This window comes from Rhyacophila brunnea, unplaced genomic scaffold (assembly GCF_057557595.1).
Source record: "Rhyacophila brunnea isolate RB1 unplaced genomic scaffold, BYU_Rbru_1.0 scaffold_13, whole genome shotgun sequence".
In the NCBI taxonomy this organism is placed as follows: Eukaryota; Metazoa; Arthropoda; class Insecta; order Trichoptera; family Rhyacophilidae; genus Rhyacophila; species Rhyacophila brunnea.
The window spans coordinates 3,059,556-3,078,089 of NW_028232785.1; the positions used below are offsets into that span (position 1 = coordinate 3,059,556).

The 18,534-nt window shown below is 35.7% G+C and overlaps 1 protein-coding gene across 1 annotated transcript; it reads left to right on the top strand.

Annotated features, from left to right (window-relative positions):
• The first annotated feature begins 8,130 nt into the window (after nt 1-8,130).
• On the top strand, nt 8,131-18,328 carry LOC147076157 (uncharacterized). Its single transcript, XM_085941581.1, has 3 exons — nt 8,131-8,320; nt 12,164-12,295; nt 18,236-18,328. Exons 1-3 carry the CDS (start codon nt 8,171-8,173, stop codon nt 18,326-18,328), a joined length of 375 nt encoding a protein of 124 aa, XP_085797707.1. The 5' UTR covers nt 8,131-8,170.
• Nucleotides 18,329-18,534: the final 206 nt, after the last annotated feature.

Below are 18,534 nucleotides of genomic sequence, written 5' to 3' on the forward strand. Positions count from 1 at the left end.
GACGGTTCTTGGGAATTTTGAATTTCTATAGGAGATTCGTCCCCAAGTCCGCAGAAACGCAAGCTCCACTGAACTCACTCCTGCAAGGAAAAACTTCCAAGAAAGAACCTATCATCTGGACACCAGAAGCAATCAAGGCCTTCGAGGAATGCAAGAAGAGTTTGGCGGAAGCAACGCTATTGAAACATCCGAAAAGTGAGGGGACTCACTTAGCGATAATTAGTGACGCATCCGATACTTCCGTTGGCGCAGCACTTCAACAACGAGTTGACGATCAATGGGAACCGCTGGCATTCTTTTCAAAGAAGCTAAGTCCAGCGGAGAGAAAATATGGCGCTTACGACCGCGAGCTTTTAGCTATCTATCTAGCTGTCAAACATTTTCGACACATGATAGAAGCTCACACGTTCACCATATTTACCGACCACAAGCCCATTACGTTCGCATTCCAACAAAAATCGGACAAGAGCTCACCAAGACAATTCAGACACCTCGATTTCATCGGACAATTCACGACCGACATACGTCACGTCGCTGGAAAAGACAACATCGTCGCTGATGCCTTGTCTAGGATAGAAGTCGTTGAAGACACACTGAATTATGCCAACCTCGCAGCCGACCAGGAAACTGACAACGAAATGAGTACATTTTTACGTGACGGATCGGTACTTCAGTTGAAACAAGTACTTATTCCCGACACAGACATAAAAGTATTCTGTGACTTGTCAACACCTATCGCAAGACCTTTCATAACCAAACCGCACCGACAAGCAGCTTTTAATCATATCCACAGACTTTCACATCCCGGAATTAATGCGACCGTCAAACTTGTCACACAACGATTTGTTTGGCCGTCGATTAAAACGGATTGTCGAAATTGGGCCCGCAACTGTCTTCAATGCCAGAAGAACAAGATCACACGTCACATATCAGCACCACTCGGAAACTTTGCACCTTCAGGACGATTTGAGCATGTCCACATCGACATCGTCATCCTTCCTATGTCTGAAGGCTGCAGATATTGCCTCACCTGCGTTGACAGATTCACGCGGTGGCCGGAAGCATTTCCGATTAAAGACCAAGAAGCGGAAACGATCGCCCGTACATTCTACAATGGTTGGATCGCCCGTTTTGGAACGCCTTTGAGAGTGACAACGGATCAAGGCAAACAATTTGAGTCGAACCTTTTCAGACAATTAAATCGTCTGACTGGTACGGCGAGGATTCACACGACAGCATATCACCCAGCCGCAAACGGTATGGTCGAAAGACTGCATCGTCAATTAAAAGCCGCTATGAAATGCCACGAGAATGAGAGATGGACTGAAACATTGCCGACAGTGTTAATGGGAATCAGAGCAGCTTGGAGAGAAGATTTAAAGACGACAGCAGCTGAACTTGTGTACGGCGAACCCTTACGCCTACCAGGGGAATTTTTGTGCCATCAAACCAGCACAAACCAAGACCCAAGCAACTACGTCACGATCCTGAAAAAACATTTCCAACAACTGCAACCTGTGAAAAGCCAGCAACACGGCGAAAAACGCGTTTTCATTTTCAAAGACCTTAACAAATCGACACATGTCTTCTTACGCGATGATACAGTCAAAACTCCGCTAAGATCTCCATTTACCGGACCATATGAGGTCATCACGCGCAATTCGCGAACATATGTCATTTGCAAGAGAGGAAAAAACGTCACCGTTTCTATCGACCGTTTAAAACCAGCGTACATTCTCAAGGAAAATAAAACAATGGAACAGCCTGAGAAAAATCCTGACACCGTGGGAGCTCGTGTTACCCGATACGGCAGACGTGTCCATTTTCCAGACCGTCTCTAGGTCAATAGGACAAATATCGGTCAACAACATCAGGCACGAGCCGAACAATGCAATCGGGGTCGTGTTTCAAAACAGCACGCGGAGTTTCCGATTTCAAAACAGCAACGTTAGCGACAGCAAGAACACACATCGACCTAGAATGTAGGTCAGTGGTGTACGCAATATTTAAAATGCAGGCATAAACAATTTATTCACAATAAATGCGGATAACTCAACTGGATTATTCAGTATTTTACCATCATCATCACCAAGAGACACCAGCATACGAAAATGGGTGCACAACAGACAAAGGAAGAGATCATCGTCATCATTGCCGCAGTTTCCAGCTACCTGCTATGGACAAATTGCAAAAAGCACATCACCAAGAGAGTCATCAAGGACATGAGAGCAGACGTCCCGGGATGCAGACCACCGCAGCATCCACCGAGACAGATCTGATTGGACCTTCAAGCGACCACCTCTACCTACTTTCATCGCGATTTGCGTGCCGCATTTCGCTGGAAGGGGGGTATGAGGGTGGAAGTAGTCCGCAGACAGTGCAATGTGTAGATAGCAGTTAAAACCTAAAAATTACAACATTTTAATAATTCAATATTTTTAATAATCAGCAAAACACTGCCGTGAGAACGGACATATGATCACCTCCCGCCGGCTGAAGAAATGCTTAAGTGCCGGGTGTCAGTTGTCCATCACAGGAATGAACGAGTAAACAGTGCATTCCTGTCATTGTGTCGTGTGAAATCCATTGTTGGACTGATAACGTTTGTACCTTAATCAAATTTCGCAGACAAAATCCCAGGAATCTATCCGCAATGTGGGAACAAAACAATAAATTTACCCACGCTGTGGATAGCATTTCCTTCGTCTACTTTCAATATAAAAACAGACGTGGCAATCCAACAAGAGATCAGTACCTTAAATTCGCTCGTCTTAATAACACGCCGCTCGCTTCAACGTTAAAATAACTTTTATCACAAACACTATCGTCGTAATCTAATTTATAAACTTTGTATTATTCAAGCTGTAAATTGAATCTGTAATTTGTGTTAAGGGATAATAAATTTGGGGAATTACTTTTATACGCATCAAAACCTTCTGATTTTATTCATCACCTACCCCTCATCACACCATCCCTTGCAACATTTGTCGGAAATCGCGATTCATGTGCGGGCCTTTGTTTCGCCTGCAGTCACTGCATGAATAAACATGCTAGAAGTGAAAGTAAGGAAAGGGAGGCGGTTTCAGCATATGCTCGCATTCAGCCATGCATGTTATTTCCTATCCCTGTAGAATATTAATTGGGGAAAAAATATATTATTACTGACAATACTTCCCTTTGTCATCTGAGGTTGTCGCTGGAGTTTTTTCTACATTAGAAAAAATATAATAAAATAAAGTGTGTTTTTTATACTCAAAGGTAAGATTTTCACTGCAGCTAATATTGTGATTTATGTTTTGTACTTGAGTTTCGTATTTTTTTTTACTTATTCGATTAAACAGAGTGTTAAAAACGAAAACTTTTATATCATAAATTTAACTTCACCCTTTCGCTGTTGGTATATACACAAATTTTCTTAAAAATACAGTACCCGGGGCACATTCAGCAATAACCCCTGGGGTACAATCAGCATGGGTGAATCTGCCCCTAAAAGATGTTAACATTACTGTAATGTTGTTTGAGATGGTTAGAATGGGAAGAAAAAGAAATATACTATGAGAAACATCTTTTCAAATACTTCTTCAAAGAATAAAAGACCTAAATATTCATCCTCCTCTAGTGATTTTGATTCTGACATGATGCTTAAGTCAGATGATTCATTATGTCTAGCGAGTGCAGAATAGGACGATATACTCTTATGTGATAGGGGAATGTTGGACGATGAAGTGATCGAAAAAGAGGATTATTTGATAATCAAATTTTTGACGAAGTCTACGAGTGTTTACTATGTGGGAAATGTGATGAGAAAATGGATTCTGATTATGTGATCAAATGTTTACGCTGTAAGAGTGTAAGGGACCAACTTCGTACAAATTCTTATATCCATTAATAGACGATATCGCATCTATAAATCGCAATGACGTTGTTGCGAAATCGCTGCAACCTGTACAGGCAAATGGAACAGCAGGAACAATGCAATCATGAACATTTATGTATGATTTTTCTAATTTTAATATAAAAATAAATAATATTATACATATTAAGTCCTGTTTTATATTTTTCTATATTCCACAAATCATTTAAAATAAAGATTGACATTATTTTATCTATTTTTTCAATTAACCTTACAATTTTACAGTGGCCGAATCTACCTCCCTGAAACATGAAATGGCTGAAAAATGAAATGGCCCATAGCCAGGATTTTTTTCTACAGCATATATTTTTATGTTGAACTTAACTTAAAAAAAATAAACTATTTTCTTAGTTAGGTAAATGTATAAACTACTAGAGAAACTCATTTTTATGTGGAAATATTATATTCCCAGGCTGTGAAAAATAGTCTTGTGAAAAGTGGCTGAAGGCGTCCCCCTCACCCCTATAGAATGTCGCATGGATAACAACTTAGGGGTAGGTACATCCAGTGTGCATGGGATTCAGAATGGCCCGAATCATGGCAGTATAAAACCATAGCAAACACAATGTTTACATAGGTACCTACTAAAACATTCAACATTGTCAAGTTGTTCGTTTTGTTTTTATAAATAAAACATCGGCTTTCATTTATTCACTTTGAGGAATCGAAACGAATGGTTGTTCAATGGGATATATAACGGTTGAATTTGAGCTGTTTTATGTTATCTGAGCACTTGACCAAATGGCGTTGAATTGTTTAAAGTGCATTTTTCGACAATGTATGCATTTAAAGTAGGTAGCACTCTCTCACAACTTATTTTATTCGAATACTTTACCCAGTAGGTACATATTTTTAAAGTACCTATTTCAGTAATAGGTATGTTTTACGAATAGTACCTATACTTAATAGGTATTGACATTGTATTGCTCTTCATTGCAGAAAAGACAAGAAAAATCTAAAAATTATTAAGTAGGTACCTATGCAAATTGTTTTATTACTTCTATTGTACCTAATGGTGACATCAAACAATATCAAAATATTCGAATGTTTTACAGTTCATTCCGTCACTATAATCATTTCACCCCTTCACACGATCAGTATTAATTAAAATAAAAGTAGGTACTTACCCGATTCACTTGTTCCGAATAAGAACAGCCCTGTTGCGTTTCTTCATAAATGTCTTCAATAAGCTCAGTCTTGATGTCAATTAGCTGAGTATCTGTCGTCAATGATATTATTGTTGGGTCTGAAACAATATTCTAAAAAAACAATACATTATGTTATAAAATCAAGAATATTTTTAAGAAGACCGACAAACACGTGAAGGTCGACTACACACTTGAGGGGTCTCAGCTCTTACACTCTGCAATGAGGACATGTAGGTCTATTCAATACTTATCAAACGCTTAAGTGGTAAAGTGATAAATATTATCAAACGTTGGGTAGGTAGATTTGCAACAATTACAACCAAAGAATTGTAATTATTGTTACAATAAGTGATAATACTTTTATACAAACCTACCCTTAGTTTGATAATATTTATCACTTTATCGGTCGAAAGGTATAGAATAGACCCAATGGTGTGTATATCGTTATCTAACGCCAAACTTGAATAAGAACGATTATTTTAAAATATAGTGACAATAAGCATATTTCAAACAATACTAATATACTTACGATAATCTTTGAATAATTATTTATCAATGTCAATTCATACCTATTATAAATTAATTTAAAATATAACAAAATAATATTACTAATATAATTATGGAGATATCATAAGGACACCTCTGAGTGGAGGAGACTGGTCCATACTCAATCATGTCGACCAATTTAATCGCCATTTTGTATTAGCCCTATAATAAGAATACGTAATGTTAATTCAAAGCGAACGCACCAACGTTACCTTATCTAAATAAATCGGATTAACTATCGCTGGTATCTCATTAACAGTAATTATACCTAATCGTTGAAAGTGTTAAATAGTTTCATTCTACGGCTATTGATAAATTCTTCATTCGATTTCCAAAATATTTACATAAGTAATTCTTTCGGAAATATACTGTAATCCTGTTTACATAAATATATAGTTGGCGTTATCAGTTGTTGATTCACTGGAGAATGTTTACCAAGGGAGAGAAGAAAATACCTTTGAAAAACTAACCTCGGCATCGTGGCAGGGATCATCAGCATACTCTTGTTTCATGTGAGTATTTGACTCTGGATTATTTCCCTGTAAGGAGACATCGAACCAATGTTGTTCATCTGCATCAGGTTCGAAGTCACCTGCTTCACGTTTAACGTCCATTTTACGATTTGAAAGCGTTCGTTTTCAAAGATAATCGAGTCACTAATGAAGTGTAAGCGATATTGACACCGGTATTTGACTTCCGTGATAGTAGACAATGATTTTTTGTGCCATAGACAAAGGATAACACTTTATAGTAGGTATTGCCACATTATATTAAGTAGAATATGATGCTGCAACAAACTCAAGTTTTAGGAACAAGCTCGACGCCATACCAATTATAAAAATTCAACTCTTTAATATTGTGCTAAATATCAAGATTTGCAATTCAAAATCACTCAAATCGCTGTCGCAAGACCAGGGTGTACGGATCATGAGACGACCATGATTACGAATAACATTTAGTTATCACGAGTTACTTCAAGACAGCCGACGGACGTAGGCTTGTTGAAGGTATCGCGCTCTGTCTGATACGATACGAAAGAGACCGTGTTAAAAACAGAGTGACTCAAAATACATATTATTTTCGACCGTCGGTGTGCTAAATCTGATACGGTTTGAGCAAACGTCGCGTCTATCATTCATCTTGAACTTTCCATCATCATTCATTCCAAAAACAAGTGAGACTGTGAGAGTTGCATATCGAACCGTGCGTGAGTACGTGAACACCGAACTGACTCCGGCGAACGACAGCCCTCTCAACATAAAAAGGTCCGTGTCTGGTATCCTGTGTAAACCCCCTACCTCCTAGTTCCGTAATCCGTCCATCAGCATGCTCAAATTACAGTCCAATGCTTAAAGTGCCAACTTTTTGTTTTTCTCATTTTTATTGATTGAATTTACCTACCATACAAAACAGACAAAGTGTTCCATTAAAAATTATGGGTTTGCAAAGTGTTCCATCGCAGAAAAGTTTAGGAAACTCTCTTAGAAAACGTCAGTTTTTCGCTTCATCTAATCGAATTCGTTGCCCTTTCGCACATATTTTTTTTCTGTGTTACCGTTATATAATATTAATAGATTGTTGTATAAGTACCTGATTTTCTGTGTAGCATTCGGAATAAGTAGGTTGAGAGTTATCATAATAGCTTTTCTCTACAATATCATGTTGAACTATCTCATTATCCGAGTCAACCCGCTCAAAATCATTTTCCAATTTTACAGTTGTAAGGTGCTTTGAAGGGATCTAAAAAATCATTGATTGTATAAATAAAAAAGGATATCAATATCTTCTTATGACGATAATAAACTTTATTCCTGTTTACTGATATCGCTAGCGTCATTATAGTATGTTGATTGTCTGAATTACAATATTATTTATTACCTACACAAATATTATGGTTGGAAAAAAACTATCACTAATAATTTATCAGGTAGGCAGTTTTTATAATAAATATCCTTTGAAAAACTAACCTCGGCAGCGTGGTAGGGGTCATTAACGAACTCTTGTTTGATGCGAGTATTTAATTCTGGGTTATTTCCCTGTAAGGACACATCGAACCGATGTTCCTCATTTGCATCGGATTGGAAGTCACTTGCTTCACGTTTTACGTCCATTTTACGCTTTGTAAAATGTTATTTCTCTAAGATTTATTATTTCTCTAAGAACACCAATGAACAACTAGGTACCTACTGTAAAACATGAACCAATATGGCAGCCGTGATTATAGAAAGTGACGCGCTGGGCGGGTATGACCAGTAAATAAAAAGAGAGACATGACCAACGACAAGAAAAAGTAATAAATTGTAGAATAACACTTCACGCGAAAAAGGTATTGCAAACCATATCCCAAGGACTTCAAAGTCAACATGAATAAGAAGAATTTCATCGGTTTGTAAGACTCCTTTCATTAGTTTATATGGCCTAGTTGAATATTAATTCATTGGTATTTCTTTTATATAACTTCTTATATACTGGCAATACAATTCAATTTTTACATATAAGACCAATCGTCTATTGTCACGACTGACAATAATTTACATTGTCCAATTGTTTTAAACCCGTAGCAATGGAAGTGAAACGCGAAGCAGATGAAACTGAATCTTATTCAGAAGGGCATCAATGGTTTGACGTGCCAATACTACATCCAAACAGCTCAGGCGACGGCATTTGTAATATAAAACAAGGGAATGTCGTCGGTGACATGTGCTCATTTGAGGTTAGTTTTAGTGAAATGTAATTTTCTAATCGTTTGAAGTTTGTTTTCCTATTCAGACGACTTAAGCCGCATAGTCTAGTTAAATAGCATCTTGGAAGCATTCGCGCGTGCCGAAAATATAATTCATGATACCTACCAACTAACAGATGCGGACGATAATTATTTTAAAATGTAGGTGCCTACGTATTTAAATCTACTGATTATTGACAAAGCACAAAAAATTCTGTTGGTGTTTTGAAATGTGCTTGCAAGACAATGTAATATAATATTCGACATGTTTTTTATTTATAATCCATTTACTATGCCATTTATCACCTTTATGTTGACGATTGGTAAATTACCTACGATTTACCTGAAGGAGTTTCGAATATCATTTTCATTAAATATGGTTAGCTATGCAACAAAGGGAGCAGTATCGAACTATTATTGATATATATACTTAATAATACTATATAATATATATTTATGGTACGCATAAAATGGTATGATTTATTTTGTATTAACGTAGATACATTATACCATATTACCTATAATGTAGTTGTAGGTAGGTAACGATTTTGTTCATAATTTCGTCATCAGCATTCAGACCTACAAACTTATCTGAGGATGGGATGGCAGAGCCATTGTCGAAAACAACCCAATCAAGACTCGTAACTGGACAAAATCTGACATTCGAATGAAATTTTCAAAAAGGCGTCCTGTCATTGTTCGTAGTTCCTTTTTGGCCATTCTATAGATAAGTTTGTACGTCTGTAAAGTTGTCGCAGTGACAATGCAGATGTTTTGTCTATGGCCGAGAGATGAATATAGTTTAGTCAATTGTCTATTGTCACGTCTGTCAATCTACTTACCGAGTCTTGTGACATTTTTGCGTCATTTAAACTTCGTAAAATGGATATAAAACGTGAACTTGATGCTTTTGAAGATGGGCAGCAATGGTTAGATGATGTGCCAATAATCCATCCAAACAATCCGCTTACAAACATTTGTATAAAGCCCATATTTTATTGGCAGATTGCGTCTGGCCCGATCGTCTGGCCCGATCGTCTGCCACGACTGTCAAACTCTATTCTCTATGGTTTTCAAGGATCGTGAGCGATCGGGTCGAAAGTGGAAAATTTTCTATTATCCGTCGTGCGATCCTTTCATTATCAAGCGAAGATTGCCGAAAGGGTACGAAAATAGCCGAATATGCGCCTGAGTCATGCAAACGGTCGTTCATTTCATTCTACTGGGGCCTTATGTTAGAACTTGCGAGTCGTGTGAAACATCGTAGTCATTCGCGAAAGTGACGTAGGTTATCGAAATAAGGCATGTCGAAACTTATCACTACCTGAATTAGTCATAATCTGTGTCGACAATATTACCCATACCAAAGGGCACTCGTGACCATAGTCCCCCATACGAGTTGAGTATGTGAGCATGCGCACTGATGTCTCGCGCCGATAACGCAGTTTAGTTTTCAACTGTCAAATAAAAGTGAAAGGTTAGGCTGCGAAAAGATAGTATTTTATTATTGGGCTCGCGAGAATAATTACCTACATAATATTATTTTATATTTCGCCAAAGCATTGCTATAGATTTGTATCGTTCACCCAATTATTGTAAAATATGTCAATCCCATAAATAGTTACTTTTGCGGCACTTTTAGGATCACGTAATCATCCGCGAAACAGATCAAATAATTATGTTAACTTATGTCAAAATGCTTTTTCACTCAGTGATGCACTATTTATACGTAATTTTCGATTAAACAAAGAGCTTGTGAGATATATTTTACAAATTCTCACGCCATATATGTTTATTAGGTATCTTAAGTTTAATGTTACTACCTACCTACAAGCGTGAAGAGTTTACAATGCGAAAAAATGAATATGGTTGTATAGATTAAAATTAATCAAAGACATAGAAGATGTATGTTATATTTTGACACATTATTACGTTTATAATATTATATCCATGGAGAATTAAAAAGTCGTAGGTAGGTATAATGTTGAGTCGGACATAACCTCACCTACCTCATTTCAATTAAGATCACTTAATTGAAACCTCTCCATTCTTTTGCTACTTTTGCACGACGAAGGACGTGAATTCATGTACCTATTACCCGATTTCCATGTTTATTTTGATATTTCGTTTCGTATGTGACAGTGACCTTGAAAATCAAAACGTCAAAATGAATGAGTTCGCTGACGGAAAGAACACGGCATACCAATTTATAAACAAAAAAGATGCCGAATTATTATATTACCTATTCACAATGTTACTTAATACTCTGTTATCTTGAGTTCAATTAATTATGTTAATGTTTTATAATGGTTTGTAATGAATAAATACCTACATAAAAATAAATGTTATTGAAGACACTGTGTTTATTTTGTTAAATCTTGTTTTACAGTGTAATAATATTATATGGTTTCGCATTTATGTAAGGTTATATTCTACGTACATATATCTATATCAGCATACTAAATCAATCGAATATTGTAGGAATTATACACAAACATAACCAACAAAAATAATGATTTCGTTTGACATTTCATTTTTGACGTTTCATCTTGTACCATAGACACCGATTTTCTCGGTTTTGGCGATGTTGCCAACTGGTCACTCGCGAATTAAAATAGTCCGTAGCGAGTGGCTTCAAAAATAGTTATTATCGTATACGGCATGAAACGGGCGATACTAACTTGTCATCCCACACGGTTGTCGACCACACGAGTCGATAGTTACGAATTTGGGCTGCAGGGTCGATTTCAACTGAACAACTACAAGATGGCGAAAACTTAAAAAAATATATATGGAGTATCACCGAGGACACAGTCCTCGTCGAATAAATACACGCCAAAGATATAGTGTGGAACGTAAAAAAACCCGCCATATTCAATGACGATTACGCTGTTCTTCAGTTAGCCAACTTTTGACCCAGTGTTTTCGTTTACGGCGAGTCCTGACCGCCTGAGCCAGTTGAAATATAGCCATACTCGCTACAATAAATTAGTCTTTGGATTATTCGATTTCGATATTCGAATTACTCAATTGGTTTGGAGATTCAAGCTCGCCCAGTTATTCATGATGTAAATTAACAATAAGTATACAAACTTTCTATAAATGTCAAACGGCCGCATAAATTTTAACAGATCTGAAGCTCGCTAGATTTGACAGCTGACAGCTCAGTTTTGTTGACGTAAAATTGCGCGGGAATGCGTTCAGTGTAGCCACCAATCTAAGAAATATCTAGTTTTCACTCAACCTATATTTTTAATAATAGCAACACTAGTATTACTTTAACCAATCAAATCAAGGACCAACGAGATTGAATCGTTGCGTGTAATTGCAAATAGCTAGCGACGACGGTTGGCGTCGATCGTTGGATCGGGTTGGGTCTGTGCGTCTGCCAATGGAATATGGCCTTAAAGCAGGAGAATGCTTACGATGTCTACAGCAATATTGAGGTTAGGTTTTCTAAACTTATTAACCATTGTAAACAATTTTTTTTTCTAAGTTGAAGTGGTTTCTTAATGATGCAAATAAAACAGTTGCGTGACATATTGGACTTCACTAACTGAAACATGCAATAACACTTATACACCGCTGTGTTGACCCTTAAGTAATAACGATTGTTTGACAAAGTACCTACCTATAGGTTCTGCGTCTCTAGGGCTGCAGGCTAACTACTCTCATTCATATAAAGACAGCTGTTGGACGTTTATTAATTATAGCGAGACTGTCGAACAGTGAAAATAGGTCACATGCAGAAACGCCCATGTTTTTGCGCTCAACGCATAATAACAATATAGGCGTAAACACATATCATAAAATACCTTCTGTCCTGTTTTTCAGAGCTCTGTAACCAGCCTTGCCAATGTTAAACCAGAGATTGATCCTCTCCGAGTTGATTCGAAAGAAGAATTTGTTGAAGACAGTGATCCGCAACCTGGCTGCTCATATTCAAAATGCGAGCCAATAAATCAGGTGCTTACATTCTTATACAATATTGTGTAATATACATATATCATGCTTGTAAGTGATCATGTCTTTTTGGTTCCGTTATTATTATACCATTGAATTCAAAGTGTATTTTTAAGAATATGTTTTATATAAATTTATCGTAACGAACAAAACGCTACATAATATATCAATGTTTAGATTTTAGCTTCTTCGGTGCTTTGTTTTAGGATAGGTACTAGATTTGCGAAAATTACTCCCTGTTATTTCGATATTTCGTATTTTATTATTGACATTCATTAAGTGTGTCGCATAAATGTGTTACATATTATTAATCCCGGTACTGTGCGCATCTACAGCGAAGTTTTGTTCTGCACATTTACTATTTTGGACCAATGTTTCATGTCAAGTATTTAGTATTATTGTTTAATGTGTGAGGAGTAGCGAATTACGAAATAAAATCTGGTCGTATGTTCAATACGAAGGTACCGAAACATTTGATATGTTCGTGCAAGTAAAATTATTGTAAAATTCCCGGGATTTTCACATCACTACTTAGGTAGGTACTTACTTACGTGTGAAACAGGATTCAAGCCAAGTGTTTTTCTAGATAAGTATTATAATAACTAGTTTCTATACACCGGGTAGCAGTGTCACCAATCAAAATTCTTGTAGTTGGGCTCGATGCTTTCAATATGTAATGCGCAAACAGGAAAACGAGTGTGTTTGCTGTGCTGTTGCCGTGCGTTACAGACAGATAAATCAAGGCAAATCTAATATAATGTATTTGAAAATGTCTGTAATTAGTTATCAATGCTCTCAAAGTGTTATGAGTTATATTGTGGAGTGTATTTACAAACTAAATTAAGCACATGTAATGGTACGTGGGGTGGCGAAAATTCGATTTACCTACATATTTTAACTAAGGATTGTAATAATATATTTCGTACCAACGAAATGACTATGCTATCACAGATTTTTTGTCATTAGGTGCATTTCTTTATTGACTAACTTTATGGTAGGTAGGCTTAGTTTTTGCAACAAAAGTATTTTTTGGTCGAAAACAATCGATTTTTTTGGACATATCTATTGAGGTGTAACTTTTTAATAGACGGCAAAGATCTGTTGATCCACTAACACACTTTATTACACACACAATTCTTCGGTACACCATATTATATCTTCATAAGAAGACACTTATATTATGCTTTTATTTTCTTTTGATGTTCACATTCACATTGATGTTATTAGGAATTCACTGTTTTATTAATTGGCTGAACTGTGGATTCGGGGAATGTGAATACAAGATATATTTTCTATCCTTTTCGCACGAGGTATAATAGGGTAACTTCCGCAAACGTTAAAATGTATGTAATAATTTCACCTTCCGTAAACTGTAGTCTTATTTCAATGAAAATAATTACGTATGACTGACAATGGTTAATGTCAGATGTTAATAGCCTACCTCTATCCTTCGCCACTGGGCCCCGATTACTATTGTTTGATAAAAATAGATGGGAGACTGGTGTTGTATTATGAATCCCCATACGGTCAAGTGAATACATTTAGCCAGATTCCGTACTATCTTTATGTCTTACGCATCCCTTAGAAATCTGCATCAATAATATATGTACTGTTGGAAACATAAGCAATCGTCTGAAATTATATATTTTGGATTCATGCGTATTCACTTCAAATAAACAAACTGATATAACTTTTCAGTACACCCATTCTGTCTCTAAATTCTAGCCTCTGTATTTAAATATTCTTACATATCTTTAAGGTATGAGATTTTATTAATATTATTCTCTGATATACCTATATATGTTGTTTAATGCAATATGCTCCACGTTCTTTTAGTTGATTCCTGCAACTACTGCCATGACTTGTTCCGCTAGTCTCGGATTGCCAGAGAGGATCTTAGAAGTACAGGAGCCATACGATGAAATACGGATTGACTATCAAGATATTAAAAAAGAATTGGAAGTATATGAAACGATCACGAATAAAGGCAGTCGAACTGCTGAACATAAGCACACACAATCTGACGTCACAGACCCCAAATTATTAGTGGCCGTAATGAAGTTAAAAAAAAAATCGTTTAATAACAAAAATTTTGCGTGCAGTTTTTGTTTTGAAATTTTTGCATCGTTATCTCTATTGAAGCTTCACAAAGCGTGTCATAAAAAATCAATAGCGGATAAAACGGAAATTTACAAAATCATTCAATCTAATTTCAAAAATCTAAAGATAAATAATCATTTACGTAAAAAGCCATTTAAATGTGACCAATGTGTTTACTCTTGTCTACACTCTTATGATATAAAAAAACACAAAATGACTCATTCTGATGAAAAACCATTTAAATGTGACCAATGTGGTTACTCTTGTATTCGATCTAGTTATATGAAAATACACAAAATGACACATTCTGGTGAAAAACCATTTACATGTGCCCAATGTAATTACTCTTGTATAACATTTAGTAAGATGAAGGTACACAAAATGACACATTCTGGTGAAAAGCCATTTACCTGTGACCAATGTGAATACTCTTGTATACAAGCTCGTACGATGAAAATACACAAAATGACTCATTCTGGTGAAAAACCATTTAAATGTGACCAATGTAATTACTCTTGTATACAAGGTAGTACGATGAAAATACACAAAATGACTCATTCTGGTGAAATGCAATTTCAATGTGACCAGTGCAATTACTCTTGTATACAATCTAGTAATATGAAATTACACAAAATGAAACATTCTGGTGAAAAGCCATTTAACTGTGACCAATGTGAATACTCTTGTATTCGATCTGGTGATATGAAATTACACAAAATGTCTCATTCTGGTGAAAAACCATTAAAATGTGACCAGTGTAATTACTCTTGTATAAGATCTGGTGATATGAAAAAACACAAAATGACCCATTCTGGTGAAAAGCCATTTATTTGTGACCATTGTGTCTACTGTTGTACAACATCCGGTGCGATGAAAATACACAAAATGACGCATTCTGGTGATAAGCCATTTAAATGTGATAAATGTAATTACTTATGTGTACGATCTCGTGATATGAAAATACACAAAATGACTCATTCTGGTGAAAAACCATTAAAATGTGACCAGTGTAATTACTCTTGTATAAGATCTGATGATATGAAAAAACACAAAATGACCCATTCTGGTGAAAAGCCATTTAATTGTTACCATTGTGTCTACTGTTGTACAACATCCGGTGCGATGAAAATACACAAAATGACGCATTCTGGTGATAAGCCATTTAAATGTGATAAATGTAATTACTTATGTGTACGATCTCGTGATATGAAAATACACAAAATGACTCATTCAGGAGAAAAACCATTTGAATAGAATCAATGTGATTACTCCTCTATTATATCCAGCAAGATGAAAACGCAAAAAATGACTTATTCTGGTAAAGAGCCATTTAATTGTGACCATTGTGAATACTCTTGTAGAATATCTAGTAACTTGAAATTACACAAAATGACCCATTCTGGTTAAAATCCATTTAATTTGTGATTACTCTTATATATATTCTAGCAGTTTAAAAAGACACAAGATGTCCCATTTTGGTGAAAAGCCATTTTAATTTGAGCAATGAAATACTCATGTGCACAATCTGATACACTTAGATCGCTTAAAATGACTCATTCTGTTGAAAAACAAAAATAACAATTTAATCTATGGGATGACTAGTGTGTACAATTTCTGAAATTTTGCATTCTGGCGAAATTACTTTTTAGGTTGTCCTATGTAATTACTAATGTATACAACATATTAATACGAAACAATATTTTTATTTTTAATAATAGCTTATCCTTCTGTACACAATACGGTGGCTTGAAATTACGTAATTAAAAATTGACACATTCTGGTGGAAAAGCATTTTATTTTAATTTCTCATCCATATCATCATGATACTTGAAACAACAAAACAAAAGAACATTGTTGAACATAACGCCATCCTAAAAATATCGTACGATGCCATGCTTTAGATTCTGTCTATATTTTAGAAATTTGGCATTTTGCAGCCTCTTTAAAGGTAATTGATCATTTCAAATGGTTAGCCATGCTTCTTAATGCTATTTGGTCATCATTTTACAGTACCTATGTTTGCTTACATAATATGCAATTAGCACGTAATCGTATAAAATATAAAATAATTGGCCATCAAGAAACGTAGTTCAAGTTCGATTACGGCTTGTCGCGTTCTGCAGTAGTAGGAACGGTCGCTACAATATGTCATCATTGATCATAGCCAGGACAAAGTCGAATGTCACCTAAAAACGCATATGTGGTTTTTCGTACTTCCGTTCACTGCATCAAATAATACCACATTCAGTGTTATTGAATAAACAAACAAAGTAGGTATTATTACTATCGTAATACAATATTGTTATAACATGAAGGCGATTAAAAGGTATGTCCAAAAGTGATAAGATAAGGTTTGAATGCTAAATAGAATTAGAAATAACAATTATGTATATACATGGAATGAGCTAAGGAAATAATAAATTGTAAAATTACAGTGACTACAAAAGACTATAATTTCTTCCATTCCCTATATTATACATTTATAATTAATACTTAATTTATTTATTTATTTGAGAATACAAAACATTGTGGACATAACAAATCTAAATTCAAGACGTACACAACATCAGATTTACACTATTAGTGAAATACTACTCCCATAAGAGAGAAGATAATATAGAAAAAAAATATTAGGTATAACAAAAAAATTAAATCAAAACATACTTAATTAAGTATAATTTCAAAATAAATTTTCAAAAACAAAATGCAAAGTACTCGTACATAATTGAAAATGTCTATGTCTTTAGGGAGCGCCTTTACTAATCTTGCACCCGTCGCTCATGGTGCCTGATGGGCTTGACACGAGGAAACGGTTCCGATCCAGAATAAATTATGGCTGCGACCTCGTAGTAATGACAGGTAGTGACAGGCGCAAGTAAATTCAAATTCATTAGGGCACCAGGATTGCAAACCATCCCTCGCAATAAAAGCAAAAGTGTTTCAAGAGCAGAACAGACCGACGAGATTCAAGAGAGTGAAAAGTAAGCATGCGTTCTAGAAAGGCAGTCGTAAAATAATCATTTGACGAATTATCGAAAGGAAAATATTTAAATGTCTTAAAATAAAGACATCAAAGAAATTTCTTCTGGACGCGTTCTAAAATAAGCTTATAGGAAACCTCATAGATAATCAACCCATACTAAAGAATGCTATGCAATAATGAGACGTAGAGTGTACGTAAGACATTTGGATTCTTGAATGGTTTAGATTGTCGCACGATGAATCCTAGAAGCTTGCTCGCACGTAGAGCCGTAGAAGTTATATGCGAGTGAAAAGATAATGAAGAATCAAAAAATATCCCAAGGTCTTTCGCCTCAGATTGACGATTTAATGAACTTTTTGACATAACATAATTATATTTATTCGGGGTTCTTGACCTAAAAAAAGTAATACAAAAACATTTGTCAGTATTAAATTCCAATTTATTCTTTATTGTCAATCTTTGAAGTGATCAGAGATTTCGCTGTAGAATATAATATGACACAGTCCAACTCATTGCAAATTAGTGCATATAACTTCAAATTATCTGCAAAAATTAAAAATTCTACTCCATCCATGCCTATAAATATATCATTGACAAATATAAGCAACACGATTGGTCTAAGATTTGATCCTTGGTTTGATCCTTGATTTAATTTTGAAAGAGTATGAAAACTTCAGATGCACAACCAGCGTAGGTACTCGACATAGGTATTGACATTGATGCAAAAAATAAGGTTTTAAAAAATTTACAAGATTAATAGATCCGCCCACTGCACTCAGTATAGTTAAAAGAATATCATGATCAACTAGATCGAAAGCGTTTGACATATCTGTATAGAAGTCCGGCATCTGACTTTACAGTCTAGACTTTACAGCGAAACTTGGCTCAACGACTCACTGCTTGATTCCGAGCTGTTCGAACGAAAGATACTGACAGCACCCCGGTCCGGGTAAAGTGCAAAGGGCGTTAAATTCTCAAACGGCCCGTCCCTAAACAAGGTTGAGAACCCCTGCTTTGGGCTAGCTCAGCAAAGAGGCGTAGAGGGTGGTCAAAGTAAGAGTTCTTAACGATATCTATGAATACACCATATCTACACTGCGTTATAATGGTTTAGAAATGCCACCTGATATTAGGATGCCGTCAGAATCTAATAGGTGTA

Bases quoted from the DNA above. Each gene is read 5' to 3' on its own strand.
- LOC147076157 (XM_085941581.1), top strand. From the start codon at position 8,171: ATGGAAGTGAAACGCGAAGCAGATGAAACTGAATCTTATTCAGAAGGG. The intron at 8,321-12,163 runs GTTAGTTTTAGT...CCTGTTTTTCAG, and splicing joins GTGACATGTGCTCATTTGAG to AGCTCTGTAACCAGCCTTGC. The intron at 12,296-18,235 runs GTGCTTACATTC...CTGACTTTACAG, and splicing joins AATGCGAGCCAATAAATCAG to TCTAGACTTTACAGCGAAAC.